This window comes from Melospiza melodia, chromosome 4, assembly GCF_035770615.1.
Source record: "Melospiza melodia melodia isolate bMelMel2 chromosome 4, bMelMel2.pri, whole genome shotgun sequence".
NCBI classification, from domain to species: domain Eukaryota; kingdom Metazoa; phylum Chordata; class Aves; order Passeriformes; family Passerellidae; genus Melospiza; species Melospiza melodia.
Genome location: NC_086197.1, coordinates 79,798,304 through 79,818,937, shown reverse-complemented (window position 1 = coordinate 79,818,937; position 20,634 = coordinate 79,798,304). Strand labels below are relative to the sequence as shown.

General features: G+C 39.9%; 1 protein-coding gene across 4 annotated transcripts in view; it reads right to left on the bottom strand.

Annotated features, from left to right (window-relative positions):
• ST7 (suppression of tumorigenicity 7) overlaps positions 1-20,634 on the bottom strand; it is a 136,199-nt gene that overhangs the window by 2,301 nt on the left and 113,264 nt on the right. For all 4 annotated transcript variants that reach the window (XM_063155318.1, XM_063155320.1, XM_063155319.1 and 1 more), the window contains exons 10-14: positions 17,102-17,174; positions 15,392-15,494; positions 7,542-7,692; positions 3,218-3,310; positions 150-289 (exon numbers count right to left, since the gene is read on the bottom strand). In XM_063155318.1, the coding sequence (XP_063011388.1) occupies positions 150-289; positions 3,218-3,310; positions 7,542-7,692; positions 15,392-15,494; positions 17,102-17,174 (560 nt within the window). The remainder of the gene's footprint in view (positions 1-149; positions 290-3,217; positions 3,311-7,541; positions 7,693-15,391; positions 15,495-17,101; positions 17,175-20,634) is intronic.

Sequence of the window (20,634 nt, the reverse complement as noted above, 5' to 3'; positions counted from 1 at the left end):
AGCCTGGACAGTTGTGCACATATCCCCTGCTCAGACATGCACTGATGCTTCTGAGTGGGCAGATATTTAACACCTGGCAGTATTTAGCTCAGCCTTTCCTGCACTGGTGTCTTTATTTACAGAAGGGAGCAGCAGCAGAGAATACTCACAGCTTTTGCAAAGACCCCCATGAGCTCTGGGAACTGATGTGTCAGGAGGGCGAGCATGGCTGTGAAAGAACAGAGTCCAGCAGTGAAGAGGATGAAGAAGGGAAGCTCTTTCTTGGGATAAACTGAAACCTCATGAAATGCTGTAGAAAAATATATGAGAAGGGGAAGGCATTATACATTTTAAAAAAACCAAAACACAACACCAAGCAAAACCTAACCAATGTTCTTACATAGTTTGAACAAATTGAGACACACAAAGATGCTTTTGAAGGAAGAAGATGATGGAAGGTCTGATACCTCTAGGGACATAATTGTTGTGTCAGTTGTCTCTACCAAATAATTCTCTCTAAAGATACTATTTCTGGTTTACTCTGGTGCTATGTACACATCACTTTTGTCTTCCTTGTGTCAGCAGTAACTATAATGCAGCTCTGCAACAGCTAATTCCAGAAAAGAGACTTAGAAATAAAGCATTTTAATTTTTTTTTTAATGTACATTATAAATAACCCCATGGCTGCACGTTTGCTAATGCTGATACACAGAGAGTGCAGAAACATGTGCCTGGGAGCAGCAGTGGGCCCAACCATATGGAAGCATTGCTGCAGATCAGTTAAAGCAGGCTGTAAAACTACAGCCTGCATTAACTGTAAATTCTGAGGGTTTTATCTGCAGAGCAAGAAGAATTATCCTAACAGCAGGATGTATAGGCATGTATTTTAAAACCTGGAAATTAAATGAACAGTGAATTTTTAAGATGTTTGTTAATATATACTGATAGGAATACAGAAATTTCCTTGACTCTGGTATAAAAAACCCTTCACTGGACTTTGGAAAAAACAGCACTGAGATGACTGCAAGGGTTAGAAAAGGATAGTGAATATTTTACCAGAGGGATATATCCCTTGAACTTTTATAGCAGCTCAGATTCAAGGTGAAAATTCCTCCAGGCAAAAGGTCAGGTGGATTCTCACCTTCAGTCTGTAGTTGAGAGCTACACTCAAAATAAATGCAAACTTTGAAACATTTTTTTCTCATATAGGACCAATCTCAAGGCTTCCCATACACTCAAATCCTATAGCTATTCATATATATGAAATATTACTCTTCCATTTTGCCTACTTTCTTTGCTTCAGTGATCAGCTCTCATCTCTTTGTACTTGCAGATGACATAAACACAGGGCAATCCAGCAACATTCATGACTGCACTCATCCAGAGTGGAGTGGTTCTCAAAACCAAAAGCAGGAATTCATAAGAGTTTAAATTAGAATATTAAAAACTAAAAATATGTGTGACTCTTGAGTCTGCTAGTTTGATCAGTAAAAAAAACAAAAGTAGGGATAGATTACAACTTCTCTTTGATTTAAAATAAATGTAGAGATCAGAAATACCAGAGCATGGACTTTGTAAGTCAAGGATCTCTTGCACTTTTCTTGCACTGCCTTTTCACAGAGGCTCAACCCTGCTGTCCCACTCTGTTAACCAGTCAGGGCAAAAGTTTTGTAATTGATATTTTTAATTTGGAGAGCCTATGAGATTGTTGTGTTCTGACATAATTCCAGCTGTCTCTCCCACAAAACATGCACAATTAAAGGGTGTGGACAGGTATGCAAAACCCCTCTAACCCACCTGTGTCTGTCAGGCATTCTAAACCCTTCCCTCCTCTAACCCAGGAGATTTTGCAGTGAAAGGCATTTCCCACAGCTGCCAGAGCAGAACACACTGCCTGCATATGCTGTTAAGGAGTCCCACTGTTAGCTTGTAACATTTGACAAGAACAATTAGCTTTGCATCTAAAAAGAGAATGCTGAGCTATTCTGCATGACTTTGTCATTCCTGAATCTCCTGACGCTCCACCCTCCCCAGCTCAGCATCCCTCTGAGTACAGCAAGCAGAGCACTCTGAGAGGTGTTGTTATAATTAGGATGATTATAATGGGGTGGGAGATACTGCCAGTTGCCAAGGATTTCTGCGTAATATCAGCAGGAATGTGCTGTGAAGGAGAGACTTGCAGTGAGTGGATTTTCGCTGTATTATTCTCACCTAATGTTTACTCATGTAGGCTTACAAAAAGAGGTAAGATCTTTTTCAGCCCAAACCAGAAAGATTCTGAATGAAAGACTATAAAGGATGCAAATGCCCTCAAAATCAGCCTTCCCAGCAGAAGCAGGCTTCATTTTACTTGTTCCAGAACAAATTTTTCTTTATTTAAGAAGGTGAGAGAAGAATCTTCTTCCTTGGATCAACTTTTATTTCCCTCCTCTGCCCTGACCCTGCAAACTTGTGCGTGTTCCACTCGTGCTCACACAAAGTCCCACAGAGAGAACATGTGGGAATGAAGCGTAACTGCAAGATTGGCTGCTTTGGCTCTCCCTCTGCATTCCTGTGCTTCACTGCATGCACTGCAATGAGTCTCATTAGCTTGGACTGTAATGCTTCTTGGGGGCTGGATCTCTCTTTATATCTGTATCTGGGAACACTGCTGGCACCTTCCTAGCACACGCTATAAACGCACATCAAAGTGACTGAGATGACTTCACATCAATCTCTTCCTAACAGTGCACACGCCATAACATGAAGAAAACCCTTTCTTGCTATTTCAACTGCTTTTTGGAAAATGTAAGCACAGCCTGCCATGAGTACTGGCTGCAGGAATGATCCAGCTGTCCTCAAGCAAGTTGGATCCTGCCTCGGAATTTAAGTAGCTCATGTGTCTACCAAGGATTAACAAGGCTGTGACACTGTGCTTTTGGTTTGAGGGGATGTTAACCCAGATGAAAGATCAGTGTCTTGGCAAGAGAGAACAGCAAGATCTAAGTGATTTGGATCTCTTTAGTAATCCCTCCCCCTGTCTGTAAGCTGTCAAAAATAATAAATACAGCTAATTGTTATGAACCATGCTGAGGACGTGCCTCTTGAACCATCACAGGAGCTCCAGAGGCTCACTGTCAATCTGGTTATTCTAATCCAGTGTTCTCAATTCAAAAGGCTTCAAAGGAGACCGGTGCTGCAAGACTCAGGTAAACAATTCTTAGGTGTCAATCATAAGAAGAAAAACGTTGAACATACATGGTAGTAGTTCTCTATCTGCAGTTTCTGTACAAATAGGGTAAGGGTAGAAAAGATGTCCTTTTTCCAGTGGATAGGGGATCATTCTGAAAGCTGAAAAGAAAACACAGTGCATAAGTTGCTGTGAGTGTGGCAGCCATACTTAAGAATAATTGTAATTTTGAAAAACAAACATAGACAAAACACTTATAGTTGCAAACAGCATATCAATTGATTAATGAAATGCCAAAATAGAAATCCACATTGAGCTTTTAATCACAAAAATTCCTACGCTTATTTTTATTCTTGAGACAATGTTCATGAATGTCAGGTGAGACCACATTACAAGGACATACAAAAATGTTTGCATAATCAAAGCCCATTATGCTTCCAATTCCACAGCCAAATTTGCACATTTTGTCTTAGGCTTTTAGGCTGCAGTATTTTTAAATTTCAGGGGAAAGAAGTGTATCTGATATAACAGGTATAGCCTACAAAAATGAACAGCCAAGCCTGTTAATGCAGACCAATACTCACAGTCCCTGTGCACCAAGAATAATAGGTTTTTCATGGAAAAAATACACTACTCTTTTTCCATCACACTCCAGCAAGCCAGGTAACACTGATGACATGAGCTCTGAGGACCAGTTTTTCAACACAGTCATGTTTTCATTTTCTATTTGGCAATCAAAGATTAATACTAAATTATTAAACCCAGTTTCCTCTCATGCATTCTTTCTAAATGCAGCAGATCAAGTCAGGTTTCCAATATAAATCTTCAGGTCATGGATTAAATAGTACTTAATCTTACGAATTTTTAAAATTGAAAATAATAACAGAGGGAAATGGATTACTAAATCTTGACAGTGCTGATGTCATAGGCCATCTGAGTGTGGTTTATGGAAACATCAGAATACTTGACTGAAATATAGCTTTGCATCAAGGCATCCTTTTCCATTATCCTGTATATTATTTTCACTGTTAAAATATCATCAACATGTTATTCTCACTACTCCTATGAACATCAGTCACTGAAGCAGGATTTTCCCCCACAGATGTCCTAGCAGCACTGTACACTGAAGTTGTTAGGTACAGCCCACTCCACACAGTAACACTCCATTATCTCTGGCTCACAAGGCAACTTAAGGATTTGTTTAAATACACAGTCCCCCAGTATTTTCAGCTGTGCACACTGGATTTGAAATTATGTTAGCTGTGGTTTTTTGTGAAACTATATTACTGTATTTTTTCTTATTGCTGCATTTAAAGCAATAGTAAAGAAGGCAGAGATCCTAAAAGATTGTAAACCAACCTGGGCTGTAATGCTCTTCCAGCATTAACCACCCCTCTCCATAGCAACCCAAAAGCCAAGTACAAATACAATATCCAAGCAGTGTATGATCTTAACACACAACAAACTTGAGTGTCTGTACAAAAACATACGTGGAACGTGTTCAATGCTCATTTCTTCAAAATCCCTGACACAAGTTTTTCCTTCCAATTTGGCTTAACATTGTAACAGACAATCAAGCCTCTTCTGCTTTACCCTAAGCCACAGTAGTATCAAGATTTTAATAAAAACAAAACATGAGGTGGATATGTTGCTTTTACAAAACAAGTGAAAAATGTCTGAATAGATGTTACTCAATTTAAGCAATCGTGCTTGACGTGAGACCACCTATGGGATATTTACAACAAAACAGCTTTAATTAGCAATGTTATCAGCCATGGAAGGAAGTGCTCTGGTTCATCTGGATCAGTTTGTGTCTATGCAGGTACTTCTCTGCCTCACTCTTATGGTATTATCTGACCTTATTTTACATTAATTGACTCAGGTAGCACAGAGCAAGTTTGCCACTCACCATGTACAGCAGCTGCAAGAGCTACTGGAGCATTTGGGAACCCCTAGGTTTCTTTTCCTCATGCAAACAGTAGGAATTTTGACACTAATTTAGAAACCAATAGTGACAAACCATCAACCCAGACACTTTAGAAACTTGGTTACACTTGAAACTACAGACCTCCTGTACAGACAACCTGGCCCAAACACAGTGGTGGGGCACTTGGGCTTTTATAGTTGTACTACGAATAAAATACCTACAAACACACAGAAAGAAAGCAAGGACAACTGACCATGGATTATATGCAGACTGTTGGTTAAAACCAATATAATTACATTTAACTTCTCTGCCATGTCTTCACTGGTTTTCACTTAGTTATGGAAAGATGCCAAGACATGAACCAAACATTATTGGACTAGACACTGTGAAACCATTAAAACCCCTGGTTGTCTTCACATGTGAGCAAAATTTGAACAAAAATTTTGAGGACTCGTGCACAAAATGAATCATGGATTTTTCTGCAGAAGTTATGCAATGATATTAATTTACATATTTACAGGCTATTATACAGCTAATGAATTACATGTTCAGATTGCTGAATGTGGAGATAATAAGAAGGGAAGTGTAGTTAGATGAGAATTCCCTATGCTGCCATCAGGCAGAGATGACACAGGAGGACTGCAGGGCAGCCAGAGTCCTGTGCCAAAACTGGTCCTGGTACAAAGCCCTTCAGGGGCTCCCCAGCCTGACAGAGCAAAAGAAGATCTGCTCAGGATTCCCTGCAAAACACTGCTTTTACTGATGGAATAATGAACCCTGAGCTAAAGGACTTCTGCAACAATCCAGAAGAGAAGGAACACTGCTTAAAAGCAAATCACTTAAAAAAAAGCCATTGGGAATGAACCTGTAACAGAGAAAATAACAGACTGGGAGAAATAATGGGAGAAGAGCAGATCTGACAGAGAACAATGCAGCAGAGCAAACCCCAGGCAGCACTGGTATGGGTTACTGAGCAAGGTGTTCTATACACCTGAAAATAAAAAACCAGTGCACCCTCAGGGAGCCTACAAAGCAAATTAAGCAAGTTAAGGTCATTTCATACTGTAACTGAGATAGTAAGTCACTTCCACACTGGAGATATTAAGTGCATTTCTATAGGACTTATCATGGTAAAAAAAATCTTTTCTATCAAAGCTAAATGAGGACAAAAAACGGCAAAACACACCCATACAAACAAGTTGGTGTAATAACATATGCAGAGGATGAAAAAGAACAGAATCAAGCAGAGCAGAAATGGGGAACTAGAATACACTAAATCAGAAAAAAAAAGCCAAGAATTATAATTTGTATGTTAAAATTTTTGGAAACTTGATAAAAACACATCTCAAAGACAGGATAAGATATATTAGAAGGTTAGTATATGACCTTTGGAAGTCATATACTCCAACCTCCCACTCAAAGCAGGGTCATTTCCAAGTTACATTGGATTGCTCAGAACTATGTCAAGCAAACCTCTGAGTATGCCTGGGGCAGGAGATCCCCCACACCCCTCTCACTCTGAGAATATGATTCTTAGGTCTGGATTAAATTTATCTGGCTTGAACTTGTGTATATTGCTTCCTGTCTTTACCCTGGCCTGTTCTGTGAAGACTGGGACTCACTCATCCATATCATCTCTCTGCTGGTTGGTGGAAGACAGCAACTGGATCATCTCTTCACCCACCATAAGACTTCTCCAAGTTGAACAAAACCAGCTTCCTCAGCATTTTGTCCTATATCACATAATCCAGTCCCCTATGCATCCCAGCAATCCCTCACTGAATTCACTCCAGTTTACCAGTTTAAAAAAAGTCATAAAAATACAGCATTGCTTTAGATTCCACATTGTTATATACCTGTCTATAAGGCACACTCGCAATTCCCAAATATCAAAGCATTCACAGAATCACAAAATGGTGTGGGTTGGAAGAGACCTTTAAAGATAATCTAGTTCCAACTCCACTGCCATGAACAGAGACACCTTTCACTAGAGCAAGTTGCCTGAAGCCCCATCCAACCCAGTCCTGAACACTTGGAGGAATGGCACATCCACAGCTTCTCTGGGCAACCTGTTCCAGTGCCTCACCACTCTTATTGCAAAATATTTTTTATGTCCAATCTGAATATACTCTCAGTTTGAAACTATTCATTCCAATAATGACAAACAAACCTCTGGAATGAAGTAAGTTAAATTATTATCTCCTTATCCATGAGCAGGAAACTATGTCTCAAAGAAGTTAGGAAATTTTGTTCAGTATTAAACAGCAAACACAAGACTTTAAACCCCTTTTACTCATTAAATGAAGTTCATGTTTTCAGTTCAAATTTCAAATAGTTCAATGCTGGTGAGGATGTAACAAGTGTCCAAAATTCTCACATATTATACTTGACAAAAACGATTACTTTTTCATGAAATTCAATAAAAATATTTTATTAGTTCCTTTGTAAGAAAGAGGATTACTTACTGCCTTCCCATGTACAGTGTAAGAGGTTCAATGCCCCCTCTACTCTTTTCCAGTGTTGAAGATGAAAGAAAGCATATGCTATTGCTTCACTGTCCCCTCTCTTCAGAATATGTTCAGGGGGCAGAATTAGGCTTTTCATTTCTAGTAGATACTGAAATGAAAAAGTAGAGCACAATTATTGCAGAGGTAATACAAAAAAAAAAGCACAGAAAGCTGATTGCAATTCTATAATGCACACTGAAAGGTCTATTTCCCTGAAGTACTTTTCCTCACAAGATTCATGAAATGTGTAACATCACCAACTGCACTTGAAGAGAGCTATTGAATTATTCCCAAAGACTAAGATATGCTGTCAGATGGTTCTGCTCTACAGCACTGGTATTGAGACTACACAGAAATTCAAAATTAAACATCTCTCTTATTGAAGGAGATGAAAAAAAGGTCTCAAAGCAGAAAATGGAATTTAATTACAAGAGCTTTTTAATTAAAAGTGTTTATAATAAAATGAAGAAGACTGTAAGCATTTTGATACACAAAGTCTTTCTATAAGGAAACACATGGCACTCCTAGTTTGCACACAGGTTGCTGCATTTACTGCATCACCATTAACTAACTGGTTGTGAGGTCTATGAACATGCAAGCTTGGCAGCCACCTAAGTGGCTAAGAACGAGTTACAAGGTAAAAATGTTACAAAATGTAACAAGTGCCTGATTTCTGGGGGTGAGGTGGGGGAAAAAGTATAGGACCTTTGAGCTTGCTACTTGTAACAGTTGTTGAAGGTGTCATTAAAATGAGAAGGACCACTGACCAAACCCACAAGCAATTTCCACAGAAAATTTCCCCATAACTGGCTCCTCCCACCAGAAACAGAACCAGATGAAACATACAGAGGGTTCATGACACAGGAGAAGACAGAGGTCTCAGACATTATTCAAGCAGGTGATTTTTCTCTCTCCTCAATCCATGACCTAGACTAACAGGTAACTAGACAGACAACTCCCACAGCTCAGCAGACACCACTGGTGTTACTGCGTTCCAGCCACTGAGGGGCAAGAAACAGCAGAGGGTAAAGATGAATCCTTTCCTGTAAAGCGTACCCTTGATGGCACCCTTTGCAGAAAAGGAGTAACAGACAGAAAACAAGCTGCTGAATCAGCTCCTGTGGGTCAGTTCTCCAGAGGAGTGAAACATTTCCCAGCCGTGTTCTGACTGCTCTTCCACAGCACAGGGAAACTGTCACTCTCTTCCAGGATGCCCAAGACCAAACCTTCTCCCTGCCAGACTGTTCAAGTTAGCACAAAAGGCAGCAGGTGAGTCAGCCCTAGCACAGGGCTGGGAAAGGCAAGGTGTGGCTGCTCACTGGAATGAAGGAGGGAGTGTGCAGCCCCTCCATTTCACCCGGTGCTGCAGCCTGGTCTGGAAGGGGGAGGACTGCAGGACAGGGAGTGACAACCTCCTACTGCAGGCACCCACGAGGAGCAGCCTGGCACTGCAGGCAAAAAGGACCATGGGTGGTGGCAGCCTTGCCCAACCCCTGATAAATGCTGGCTTTTGTGAACAGGATGTGCTGGTGCAGAAAAGAAAGCAAAAGAAAGGAATGAGGATTTAAAGTCAGCCTAGTGGAAAGGAAAAGAAAAGGGCAGAGGGAAATGAGAACCAACTGCACGATTTCATGGAGGATGTCCTAGAGAGTGTCACCCCTTTGTCTGATGGAGCTGTCATGCAGGTAAAAGATATGGAGAAATCATGGTCAAAACAGAGAACTGTCAATCCTGGGGAATAAATAAATACCTCAAAGAGAAATCACATGTTTCTGATGTGGGTAACAATTAAAAGTGGAGAAACTGAATCAGCAGTGGGAGTAGTTGAATATGATACTGGATTTTGCCTAAAGCCTTTCAGAAAAATCTGAGGGAGCTGCAGAGCAGCTGGATTAATGGAGGAAGTTGCCATTCAGTAGGCAGTCCAGGGTATTAAGGGTGATAGGGAGAACAGAACAAAGATCTGACAAGAGGGAGGGAGCTGCCAGGCTGACACAAATACAGCAAACATTCACTGCCCTAATGAATGCCTCACCCTTTTAAAAACACACATTATACCTGTTGAGCAGAATGGAATACAGCTGCAAGAGCTGCAGGTTTCTACCTGTTTTATTAATTTAGAACATTAACTCTTATTTCCGTATTTTCTGCAAAATTAAATGAGAAAATAAGTTCTCAATATTCAAACGTTTCAACCAAAGGAAAAAAACGTAAACCCAATAACATCACTATTAGTAGGGAAAGAAAATCCAGGAAGGAATGTTGTATTTCTAGGAGCACTAAAAGAAAACGTGTTTTGATTCTTACGTATTACTTGTTATCAGCAATTAAAAAGAAATCAAGTGGAAATATCAGATGGAAGGACATATCTTCACACTTGCAATCAAGCTTAGTCCTCACTCAGTAAACTTGACTTTTCAGCCTGCATTTGTCTCTGTTTCAGAAAGGAATTATTTTTAGAAGTGCCTGAGATCCTCCCTCGTTACTGTATCACAGCTACCTTCCCAAACAAAAGTCCATAACCTGGTTTGGTGATATTCAATAAGACCCTCATGCAAAGTTGATAGGTGGCTCAAGACTCATTTGTGACTCATAAATGTTTTTATTTGACACATAAATGTCAGCCACACCTTTTGGGCATACAAACTGTCAAATAATTTATTCTGGAGGCATTTCCAGCAGGAACACTGACTGTACACAGCCCCAGAGAGACCCTGTCTGGAACACTTTGTACAATTCTCATCAGGCACTTTCCAAAACAAAAAAAGATCAAATTTATCAAGCAAAGAAATTCAAAGAAATGGTTTTGGGAGACAGCACTTGAAGGCCTCCATCTACTCAAGTCCTCTGAACATTAGTAAAGGGTACCAAAAAGCTGCCTAGCTGTAAGCAGGGCTTGATTATTGTGGAAGGAGAGATATGACTGTCCATGAAAATTAGAATGGTCTTGATATCCATGAACATCATATCCATTGGTGCACTGTTGTATTTTCAAGGAGAGTTTCAAGGGCATTTGTTCATTTGCTGGCAGGGCTAAGGGTCTACCTAGGGACACCAAGGGCAGCCCCCTTTTTGGCAACTGCAGGCTGCTGGTCCTGGATCTTTCAGAGGCAGGATGGAGCCCCAACAACGTGCTGGGTTTCTAGCAGGTTGTCTGTGAAACCAACACAGTCCCCCTGAAACATTCTGTACTGGACAAGGAGACAAATTCCAGTCAAATGAACTAAATAATAAAAAAAAAAAATAAAACCAAAAACCTTAAAAACCATCCAATGAGCTGCAGTCCTCACGCTGGTCATATAATGTGTGAACTACAGTCTTGATGGACTACTGCATGCAACAAACATCTCCGGCTCTTGGAAAAAATCAGCCAAAGACATCTGACTGTAGCTTCCAAGAGGCTGCTGTTGCACTTCATCAAAGGCTAGACAAGTGCAGTCTTCTCCTGAGCCACCAAAGACTTCATATCTCTACATTTCCAAAGCCCTTATTCCAGAACACTGCCCTTGCTGTCACAGGACTAACAGGGACACAAAATCCAATCATACCCCTAAAATTCATACTAGTAACCTACATCTCTTGACAGACTCCTTGGTACACTAGCATCCACCAGACTGAACCACAACCTTCATCACTTAAGTAATAAAACTTGAGTATCTTATCAATCCTTTGAAAAAACAGGGAAGAGGGGAGCCCTCTCTCATCCTGACAGAACTCTGAACCCAAGCATGGTTCCACTTCAGAGGGAGAATCAAACAACAGGCTAAATAAGAAACTAGTTGAGAGCTAGGTACTCATGGAGGAAAATTAGATGGTAAGACCAACACATCTCCAACTGCATTTTTTTTCAGGAACAAATGAAGAAGTTTAACTAGAACAAGAAATAAAATGCCATCACCATCTGGGCTTATCAGGTTCCTTTAAAAAATGTTCCAGCTCAGAAACAAATAGCCTAGAGAATTTCTGCCAGAATGATCTCTTCACTCTTGTGGCCAGTGACAGGACTTGCTGGGCTCTGGAACGGGCTCCTCAGGGAAGTGGTCACAGCACCAGCCTGACAGAATAAGCTTTTGGACAAAGCTCTTGGGCACAGGGTGTGACTCTTGGGGACGGTGCTGTGCAGGGCCAGGAAGTGGCCTTGATGATCCTTGTGTGCCCCTTCCAACCCTGGCATTTTCTTTGATTTGCTGATTCTATGAGCCAGCCTCAATGACGCTGGAAGCAAATACTGGAGTTGCACAATGATTTCTGCCATCATGAGATAGCTCAATTAGCCCTTTGCCACTGCATTGTTCTGGCTTGGATTATTTTTTGGATTGTCTTTTTTTTTTTGCTTTTTCAGATCCCTCTCTTCTCTCCCTCTAATCTAATCTTTTTTTGTCAAAGACCTATATTTAGGAGTTACAGTGTAACAGTAGTTTTCATGTATTTCTATAGAGGGCTTCTGGGCCAGTTAGGTGACATTTTCTGATAGATACATCTCAGCTACAGCCATTCTGTGCCTGTACAGGAATGTGTTTTAATGAGCATTTGGAGAATGACAATGGACCTTGTACACATGAAGTGCAACAGGGTGGAATTTACACTTCTCTTGCTTAAATCAATTGAGCATACATTATCTATTTCACAATATTGACAGCTCTCTGGCTCCTAATGCTCTCCTGCTGAGAATGCTTTTAGCATTCCATATTACTCCAATGACCTTTTATAAAATAAATCAACCTAACTCAGGCAGGTTTCTCCTTTTCCTCAATTGTTCAATCTGACTGAAATTACAGCTCAGGTTGCAAACAGGCAACAGGCACTGCTGCACCTGTGACAGCATCCTTCCAGGCCAGAATATGAGAATTTAACACTGCCTGGACAGGAACCCTCATCTTCCCAGTGGGATGAACAGCACAGGCTTAAGAAAGTTCCAAAATACTGGTTTCTACATGCCTAGTGAAGCCACTTTCAGGTCACCTTTCACATTCTCATTGAACTGGTTGTAATTAAGAGGTTTGGCCTTTCTGCTGGAAATAAAACAACAAATCAGTGTCTCACTGAAGAGTTAAAAACTCTCTCAAACATATCTCAAATAGTTTCTCTGTAATATCATGGGGTGTGTGGAACAGATTAATTTCCCATCTGGTCTATGAATTTGTTTGCATTATTTGTTTCTATTAGCAACTACAACTTACTAGAAACCACACAAGCATACGGACAGACACAGCTCTTACTAAGAAAATCAAAATAAATAAGAAAAAAAATTGAGAAGGGATGCAGCAGAGAACAGATCAATCTTCAAAAGTGTTTAAATCAATGGTTTGTTACATCCTTTTAAGAGGTTGCTTATAGACAAAATCGGCATTTCTTAAAGTAATATCAATATTTAAGTTGCCTGATTGAAATGCAGCATACTCCAGCAGAGACTCTCTTCAAATCAACTCAGCTCCTGGCTTCCATACAAACCATACAACTGTGTGCAGGACATACTTTTGGCTCACTTATAACAATCAGATATATGGACCATCATCTGTTTTCTCTTTAATGAATACCTCTAGTCCCATACATCACAGAAAGGAAGGGAGTGCTTTTCAGGAGGAGTTTGAATGAAGGGAGAGAGCTCTGCAAATCAGTGCAGGAAGGGTGTTCCACAACTGATAAATGTCCAAGAGACAGCTGTGGTAGCTTATCAGCATTAGCTTTTTATAGTGCTGTTACATACAAGTAGGGAAGCCCCAAACACATATAAATAATATTGATGAAATTGTGTGTCTGTGTGTACACATACCTTTTCCCCCAACCACTCCACAAATTATACACTCCTCATGATATAATATGTACATTAAAACCCCTCTGGAATAACAGCTTCAGTGGCAAGACAACCCTCTCTGTTTAACTCCTAAGTTTTTGTGTAGTATGTTAAACAATTTGTCACATTTTGTAGTTTGTCTTCCTCGCTCTGAACAAAAGACTCACTAATATTTAGATTCAAGAGAAGCACTGAACACATATTTGTTTTTTGGCCCTGTTAGACTTCTTGTGATGCTGCTTGCTAAAACTTATCCCCATTTCATTAAAAACAACTGGGATATGACTTCAATTACAAGTGAGTGGAAGCTGAGGTGCAATATCCACACACTGCATAAAATTATAACCAAAAATGAAGTTTCATACCTTAATATCCTTTAGGTAATAGCAGCAGGATGAGTGCGAAATCAGCTGTATATTAATCTGTATCAGGATGTTCTGTTTTAATGTTAAAATCTGAACTAAAAGAACCTCTGGAGTCTGGCTCCTATCATCCTACCTTGTCATCCTGGTAATTTTATGTTTCCCAAAGGTTTTCAATTTCAGAGTGTCAGACTTTGAAAAATAGAGGGAATCAATTAACAACATGAACTTAAAGAGACTGTGATGGAAACATTTATCAATAGCATGGAGATAAGTGAGGAAAATGGAACTGGCTCCCAGGGATTGCTTATGACAGGCTAAACTGGTATTTTCACTTGGCAAGATCTCCAACTGGGCCTCAGCAAAACATTTAGAAAGGTTTACCCAGAGCAGGACTGCACTAGAGAGTTAAACTGGCAACTGGGCAGAAGGGAAACACCAATGGTTGTGTTGTTGCAAGAACCATTGGGATGGAAGAAAGTAAACAGAGAAGTTCTGGAATCAAGCTTCATCTAAGATATTCCTTTTATGGTATGGCACAAAAGTAGAAGCTCAGCTAATATTACAAAAGGACTCATTCTCATGTAAACTTTGTTGTCTAAAAATCAGGCTTTTACTGGAAAAGAGTTGCTCCTTTCATATTCACTGTAGAAACACTGAGAAGGAAAAGTCTGTCTAAAGATGTCTAAGGCAGTTCATTCTTTCCACTGCCTGTAGAGGGAATCTAGATGATTTTATTAAGACAACAGCCTAATTTTCAGACAGCTATTTAGTGGTTAGCATTACAGACAAATGTAATGCTACATTTGGTCACAGGTCACAGAGAAAACATTTAATTCCTGCAGTGTATGAGAATTAACTTTCTGCAACCCATGTGTACATACAAAGAGGGTTTGGCTTTGTCTTGACCAGACTTGGTGCTCAACTGTACCTAATGACAAGGCTCCTACCTAATGATAAGGCTCCCTCCATTAACATATCCCAGTTTTCCACTGCTCACTTTCCAAGGGCAATGCTAGCCCAAAGGCTTGTAGGGTGAAGTTCGGAGGCCAAAAAGGTCCAACTGGCAAAAAAATCTGCCTTTAGCCTTCAGCAACCTCTTGGCAACATTCTCACTGCTGAGATACAAACCCCAGAGAGCAGGTATGGCAATTAGAACACAAATCTGCTTTTTTTTACTTTGCAGTTCTCAGCAATTCTTCCCCTCTGAGCTTTGCATCCTCAGAATTTAATGACAGGTCGCTGCATAACGGATCACTAAAGCAACTTATATGAAGTACACCATGAACTCCAAAGATAGGCTCTTTTGTACAGCATGCCAAAAACATTTTCTTACATATAATCCTCAAAACAAATAAAATATGCTACTTTGAACTTGAAGATCTTTAATGACTATTTTGTGAATAATAATCTATCTTTATGCATCATCTGCTTCCAGGTCAGCATTTGGTGAAATCCACATCAGTTGAAATTTCAAGCTGCACAGTCCTGAATATGAGATTGCAAACCAAAAAACTGTGCATACTATCAGCTTTTTCCCCTTTTCTTTGTTTGCTCTCTTTTCCACAACATCACTCATTACTCTAACACAAAAATCAGGAGTTATATCCTCAGCAGGGTCAGAGCTACAACAATGTTTTCTCAATACTCACTTTTGGCACATGTGGATTAAATTCTACTGCTCTGTGAATAGCTTCTACTGCATTCATCTCTGCAGTGCTCAGCCCTCGCCTTGAAGCAGCCTCTGGAGAAAATCTACAAAAGCAAAGAAACAAACACATTAGGTCAGAAATGCTAGTAAGAAAAAGTCAGAAAAGGAATCTAGAACATGGGCCCATGTAACCAAACTGAGTAATTTTCCTATGCTCTCCAAACTTCCATAGCAAGTGGAAACTCTGAGTGATCTATTACATCAAGGCCAATAAAAATCCCAGCAGAAGCGGAAAGCATGTTTGTATCTAATCATGGCAGAAAGTCAGTTCAAACAGTCCCTTCTCTGTCACTAACCTAAGTTTGCTCTAGATACCTTGCTAGGGGCATACTCAAAGCTGAAATTGCAGGGAAAAAAAAAAAAGAAAAGAAAAGAAAAAATAACAAGACCAAAAAACCCCCAAAAAACCAATGCCAAATTATTGTTGGAGGGTTTATATTAAAAACAGGTTTGGGGAAGTTTTAGGAAGGTTCCCAACCCAATGCCCCTGGGTCAGGTTGAGATGGAAGCACGATGCAGCAGCAGTAGCAGGTGGTCTACTGGCTGCAGCACCATTGAGGGTAGCATGCCCAAACTGTGGGCAAATCATCTGCCCCAGTGAATAAAAAACCAGACCATGCAATCTCTTTCTCACCTCACACCCCACGGCTAACTCCAGAGCTGTACTTGGCAGGCAGACACCACAGGGAAAGCTGTGACAACCTTAGCCCTGCCCTCCCAAGCTGGAGTCGCTGTGTAGGGAGGAAAGATGTTGCAGTAGGTACTGGCGATCTACAGGATAAAAAGAATGAAAGAAAATTACTTAGAACTTGATGTGTACATACACTTTAAAAGCAAAAACTGTCAGGATGTCAGTCAAGAAAATGGCTTTCCACTCCACTTGCTTTTCAACTTTAGGGGGGCATTCGACCCTCAGGTGCACAGACACAACTCTGCCTGAGATTTGTGTGCAGGCATCTGAGAGCAGAATGGGGGGTTCTGAGCTCCATCTCACGAGGAGCTGAGCACCCTTTCAGAGTGGGCCGGTGCTCCCAAGTCCACAGGCATCAAATAGATGTGCTCAGCACCTTGGAAGGTTGAGACCCAAGTGAAAAACATAAAAGGAATGAACAGATATTTGTGTCTCTAAAAATATGAACATTATCTACCTCTCAGAATCCCTGATATAATAACGCTAAATCCACCTGCTGCTATTTAATTAGATGAGCACTCTGCTGACAGCACTTGTAAAATGACATTGTTACCAGTGCATCCACATTTAGTTTTTACCTTTTTGCGTCAAGTTTACACAAAGTTGAAGAGGTTCAGCCACACAACCCTTTTCAGTTGCATCTTCACCATACTGTCTAGGAAGCCAAAGCTCACCCAGACAGTATTTATAAAACTAAAACAAGAACTGAATTTATGCAATTTCTCTTCTTTTCTTCTTCCTTAGCATCTCAAGTGCAATGTTAGATCACTACAAATTTTTTACACGTAAAGTAATTTTATCAAAATTTTTACATTATTAATTATTTTTTATATATAAAGTAATTTACCGCAGGTCTTAATTTTCCTGCTAAATCAGCAGATTGTTAGGGTGTGGGCTCAGCTAAGAAAAATCTTACATTAAATCAGGAATTTTTCTGGAATGTGGTTCTTAAGCACTTACTTGTCAGAGACAGCTCTGGCTTTGAGCAATGCAGCTGTGTAGCATATTGTTGCTGATTTTGGTAAACTTATATCTGTTGAAAAGAAAGGAAAATATTAAATATTTGAACACTTAAAAGTGTGCAGAAGAAAAGTGGTTGATTGATACTTTAGAGTAAGCATGACATACACAAAATTAGTACATGAACTCAGAATACTTTCTTATCTTTGGACTTATGCTGCCATGTCACATGGATTTTTAAATTTCCACCTGATATACAGGCTTTAAAATGTGTGTTAATGACCTCTGGAAGTGCTACTTAAACAGCAACTGGTATCATTAGAGAACTAATTCAAAGAGTGACATGATGGAGATATAATGAAACAAGTCATTAATCCATAGATAAATATATAGATAATTTGGAATACCTGGATTTTTCCATAGTTCACAAAATATGTAAGTAATAACTGAGGGCTATCTGCTTTACTCTTCATGCTTTCACTGAGAAGCATCTGTCTAATATGAGCATGTAGCAGCTGTACAAGTTAAGACAGCTATTCAAGTAATAATGGATTTGACTTGCAAGCAATCAACCAGTAGATTGATTGAAGTTAAAGATCTACAGTAAAATAAGGTGTTTTGCCTCTGAAGAAAATACTGGACCTAAACACACATCCACCAGACACTCTAGCAATTTTATCCTGTTCCAGAGACACACAGGACCATAAACCCAACTTAACCCATTAGTTAATTTATACATGTTTTCTACCAGCAAATTGGCACAATGCATTCAAAAGGTAGAGAGAAATGCTGCTTAACAGACTTGAGTGATGTATTTGTTCTCATTGTTATAGAGAATTGACTTCCACATTTTTAATCTCATGTTGTGATCCTTGGAGATGTCCTGTACAGGGCTAAGAGCTGGACTCAGTGACCCTTGTGGGTCCCCTACAACTCAGCTTATTCTGTGATTCTGTAACCCACCCAGCAGTCACATATTGAGACTGAAATATTCCAGCATCAGAAATTTAAAGATAACAGGTACATGAAAACAAGAACCAAACCACAACAAACCAAACCCACTAAAGGTTGGATTCTGCAAACCCTTCTGTACACACTGATAACTGCCTACAGCAAACAGAAAACACAGCACAGCAAACACAAGGCACTGAGGCAGGCCCTCTGTAGAAGTGAGGAGCAGCTAACCTGACTGTTGCTCTAAGAAACTATCTGTCCCTTGGTTTGTCATTAAACTTGATTAGAAAGATGAAATTGCCATGATAACTTGGCTACTTCAGGATTAACAGACACTTGCTATTCACTGAACTCATGAGCCTTGCAAGATAGGGCTCCAGAAGGGAGTTACACTGAACAAGCAAGTCCTATCTCAGCAGCCATCATCCTTCACTTATTAATAACCAAAAAGCCAGGCACAATGTTGTTCTGTGAGACAGAAAACATTGCTAGAATGACTGTGGCACTTTGAAAAGGCTGCCTGTTAAATCCTGTTATCTTTTTATGCACTTGCACTTTAAGTATGAGGCGTACAGATCCTGCTGGTGGCTTCCCTATAATGTATTGCAACTATAATTTCACTGGAGTATGTAATTGTAGTGACTAAAGTAATTAAAATCAGCAGCATGCAGAGCAGTTTGGATGACAGATATATTAATTACTCCACTAATAGAAGACAGCTACAGACACAGGCATGAGCACATCTTCAGTGACAGGAAAAGAAAATATTTCTGAACACATCCAATAATCCTCTTTATATCAAGTTTTCCTTAACATCAGGAGTTAAAAGTTATTTCCAGTAAACAGAAATGCCTTTTAAATATAGTAAAACAGTAACACAAAACACTGTCTTCTGGTAGACAGTAAGTGTTCCTGAGCTGGAAACATCTGTGCTCATAGATTGCAAGATGATTCAAAATGAACAGCTGGCATCTGCAAGGAAGAGAAATGTGGTGAGCTGAGCTAAGGCTCAGATACACCATGTGAGTCCTTTTTGCAGAAGAAATGGGATTTCTCAAAGAATGCTGTGTTCAAATCTGATCACCCATGGTCAAGAACAACAAAAGCAAACAGAAGGGTTGGACTGTTTTTGTAGCCAACAAAATGAAATGAAGACTGAGAGAAGATCCAACTGTTTCCTATGCAGACCCCCATGGAACACCAGGGGAGAAGAAGGGTTGCTCAGGTAAAGGACAGCATTTGCACAAGAACAGAGTTCAGAATTGAATTTAGGCCTCAGATTAAAAGAAAGTTTCTGTGAAATGAACATTTGAGGGAGATTTCCAGGTAAAACAGCAGGGCAAAAAAACCCAATTAATTCTAGGATGGAGCTTGCTCAGCTCATGGAAGGGGCGGTATCATGCAGGGAATGCAACAGCAGGAGCCCTGATTCACCCAGGAGGCCTCTTCCAGTACTGTGCTGCTAGAGAGCAAGCAGCACTTGTTTGAGGACAATACTTACAGACCCCTAGCAATGGAAGAAATAGATACAAATGTTCATATTTATCACAAAATCGCAGAGTGGTTGGAGCTGGAATTGAGCTCTGGACATCATCTAGTCCAACGGAGACAGCGCTAGCAGGTCCATGCCTGCTTGCTTTCAAAAGTGTTTTTCTTTTTGTTTGCTACATATTAGACCAAAAGTATTTAGTCCTGCTATATGCTGGTCTATGACTACAATACTTTAAAATAATTTTGGCTTAATCTCCAAAACTTCACCCTCATATTTTAGAGAGAAGCATAAACAATTATGTCTGGTAACAACTTGGATTTAGCAAGGGAATTGTGTCCAAACCAGCCCTAGGAGATATGTACTCTGTCAGAACCAAAGCGAAGTTTTAATAAATGACTGTGTCCAGCTCTCTGAGCCATCTGGCAAAATGTCTTCACATACACTGTTTCCCACCCTCCTGTGATTACTTGGGGAGCTCACACAATGTGCTGAAAGATGTGACTGCTATTCTGTTGTCAAATCCATCAGGACATTTTTGCTTAATAGAAACTGATGTGTCAATCTAGAAAAACTCTCCTTCTTTCTTATTGCTCGTATTGTTAAATAGAATGCAAAAATCTAGACTTAATTTATAAAAATTTTCTTTTAATAAGCCCCAGTCATGTATGAGGAGGGCTGGGAAAGCGAATTCATACAATTCATTTGCTTCTTAGGCAGCTGCTTATGAGACTGAACTGATGGAAAGATGCTGTGGATATGCAGAATATGCCATATATCATCTAAAAAGGCCATGGGATCTAGTGTTCTTATCAATAGAAACTAAAACAAAAAAATTATTCATCTGCATATGGAACAATGCAACATTCCATACCAGGTCACCAAAAGGCTCTATTCATGAAGAGACAGGCATGTTGCAATTGCTTTAGTCATTAATAAATGCAAAAATATAAGTCACTAATCACAAATTATTCCAAATTTTACACAGGCGATAGGAAGTATTGCTTATAGATTGAAAGCACTCTAGCAAATAAATATGTGCAGGCTGGAATCAGTGATGACAGAAGAGAGATGCAGTCATGTATAAAGA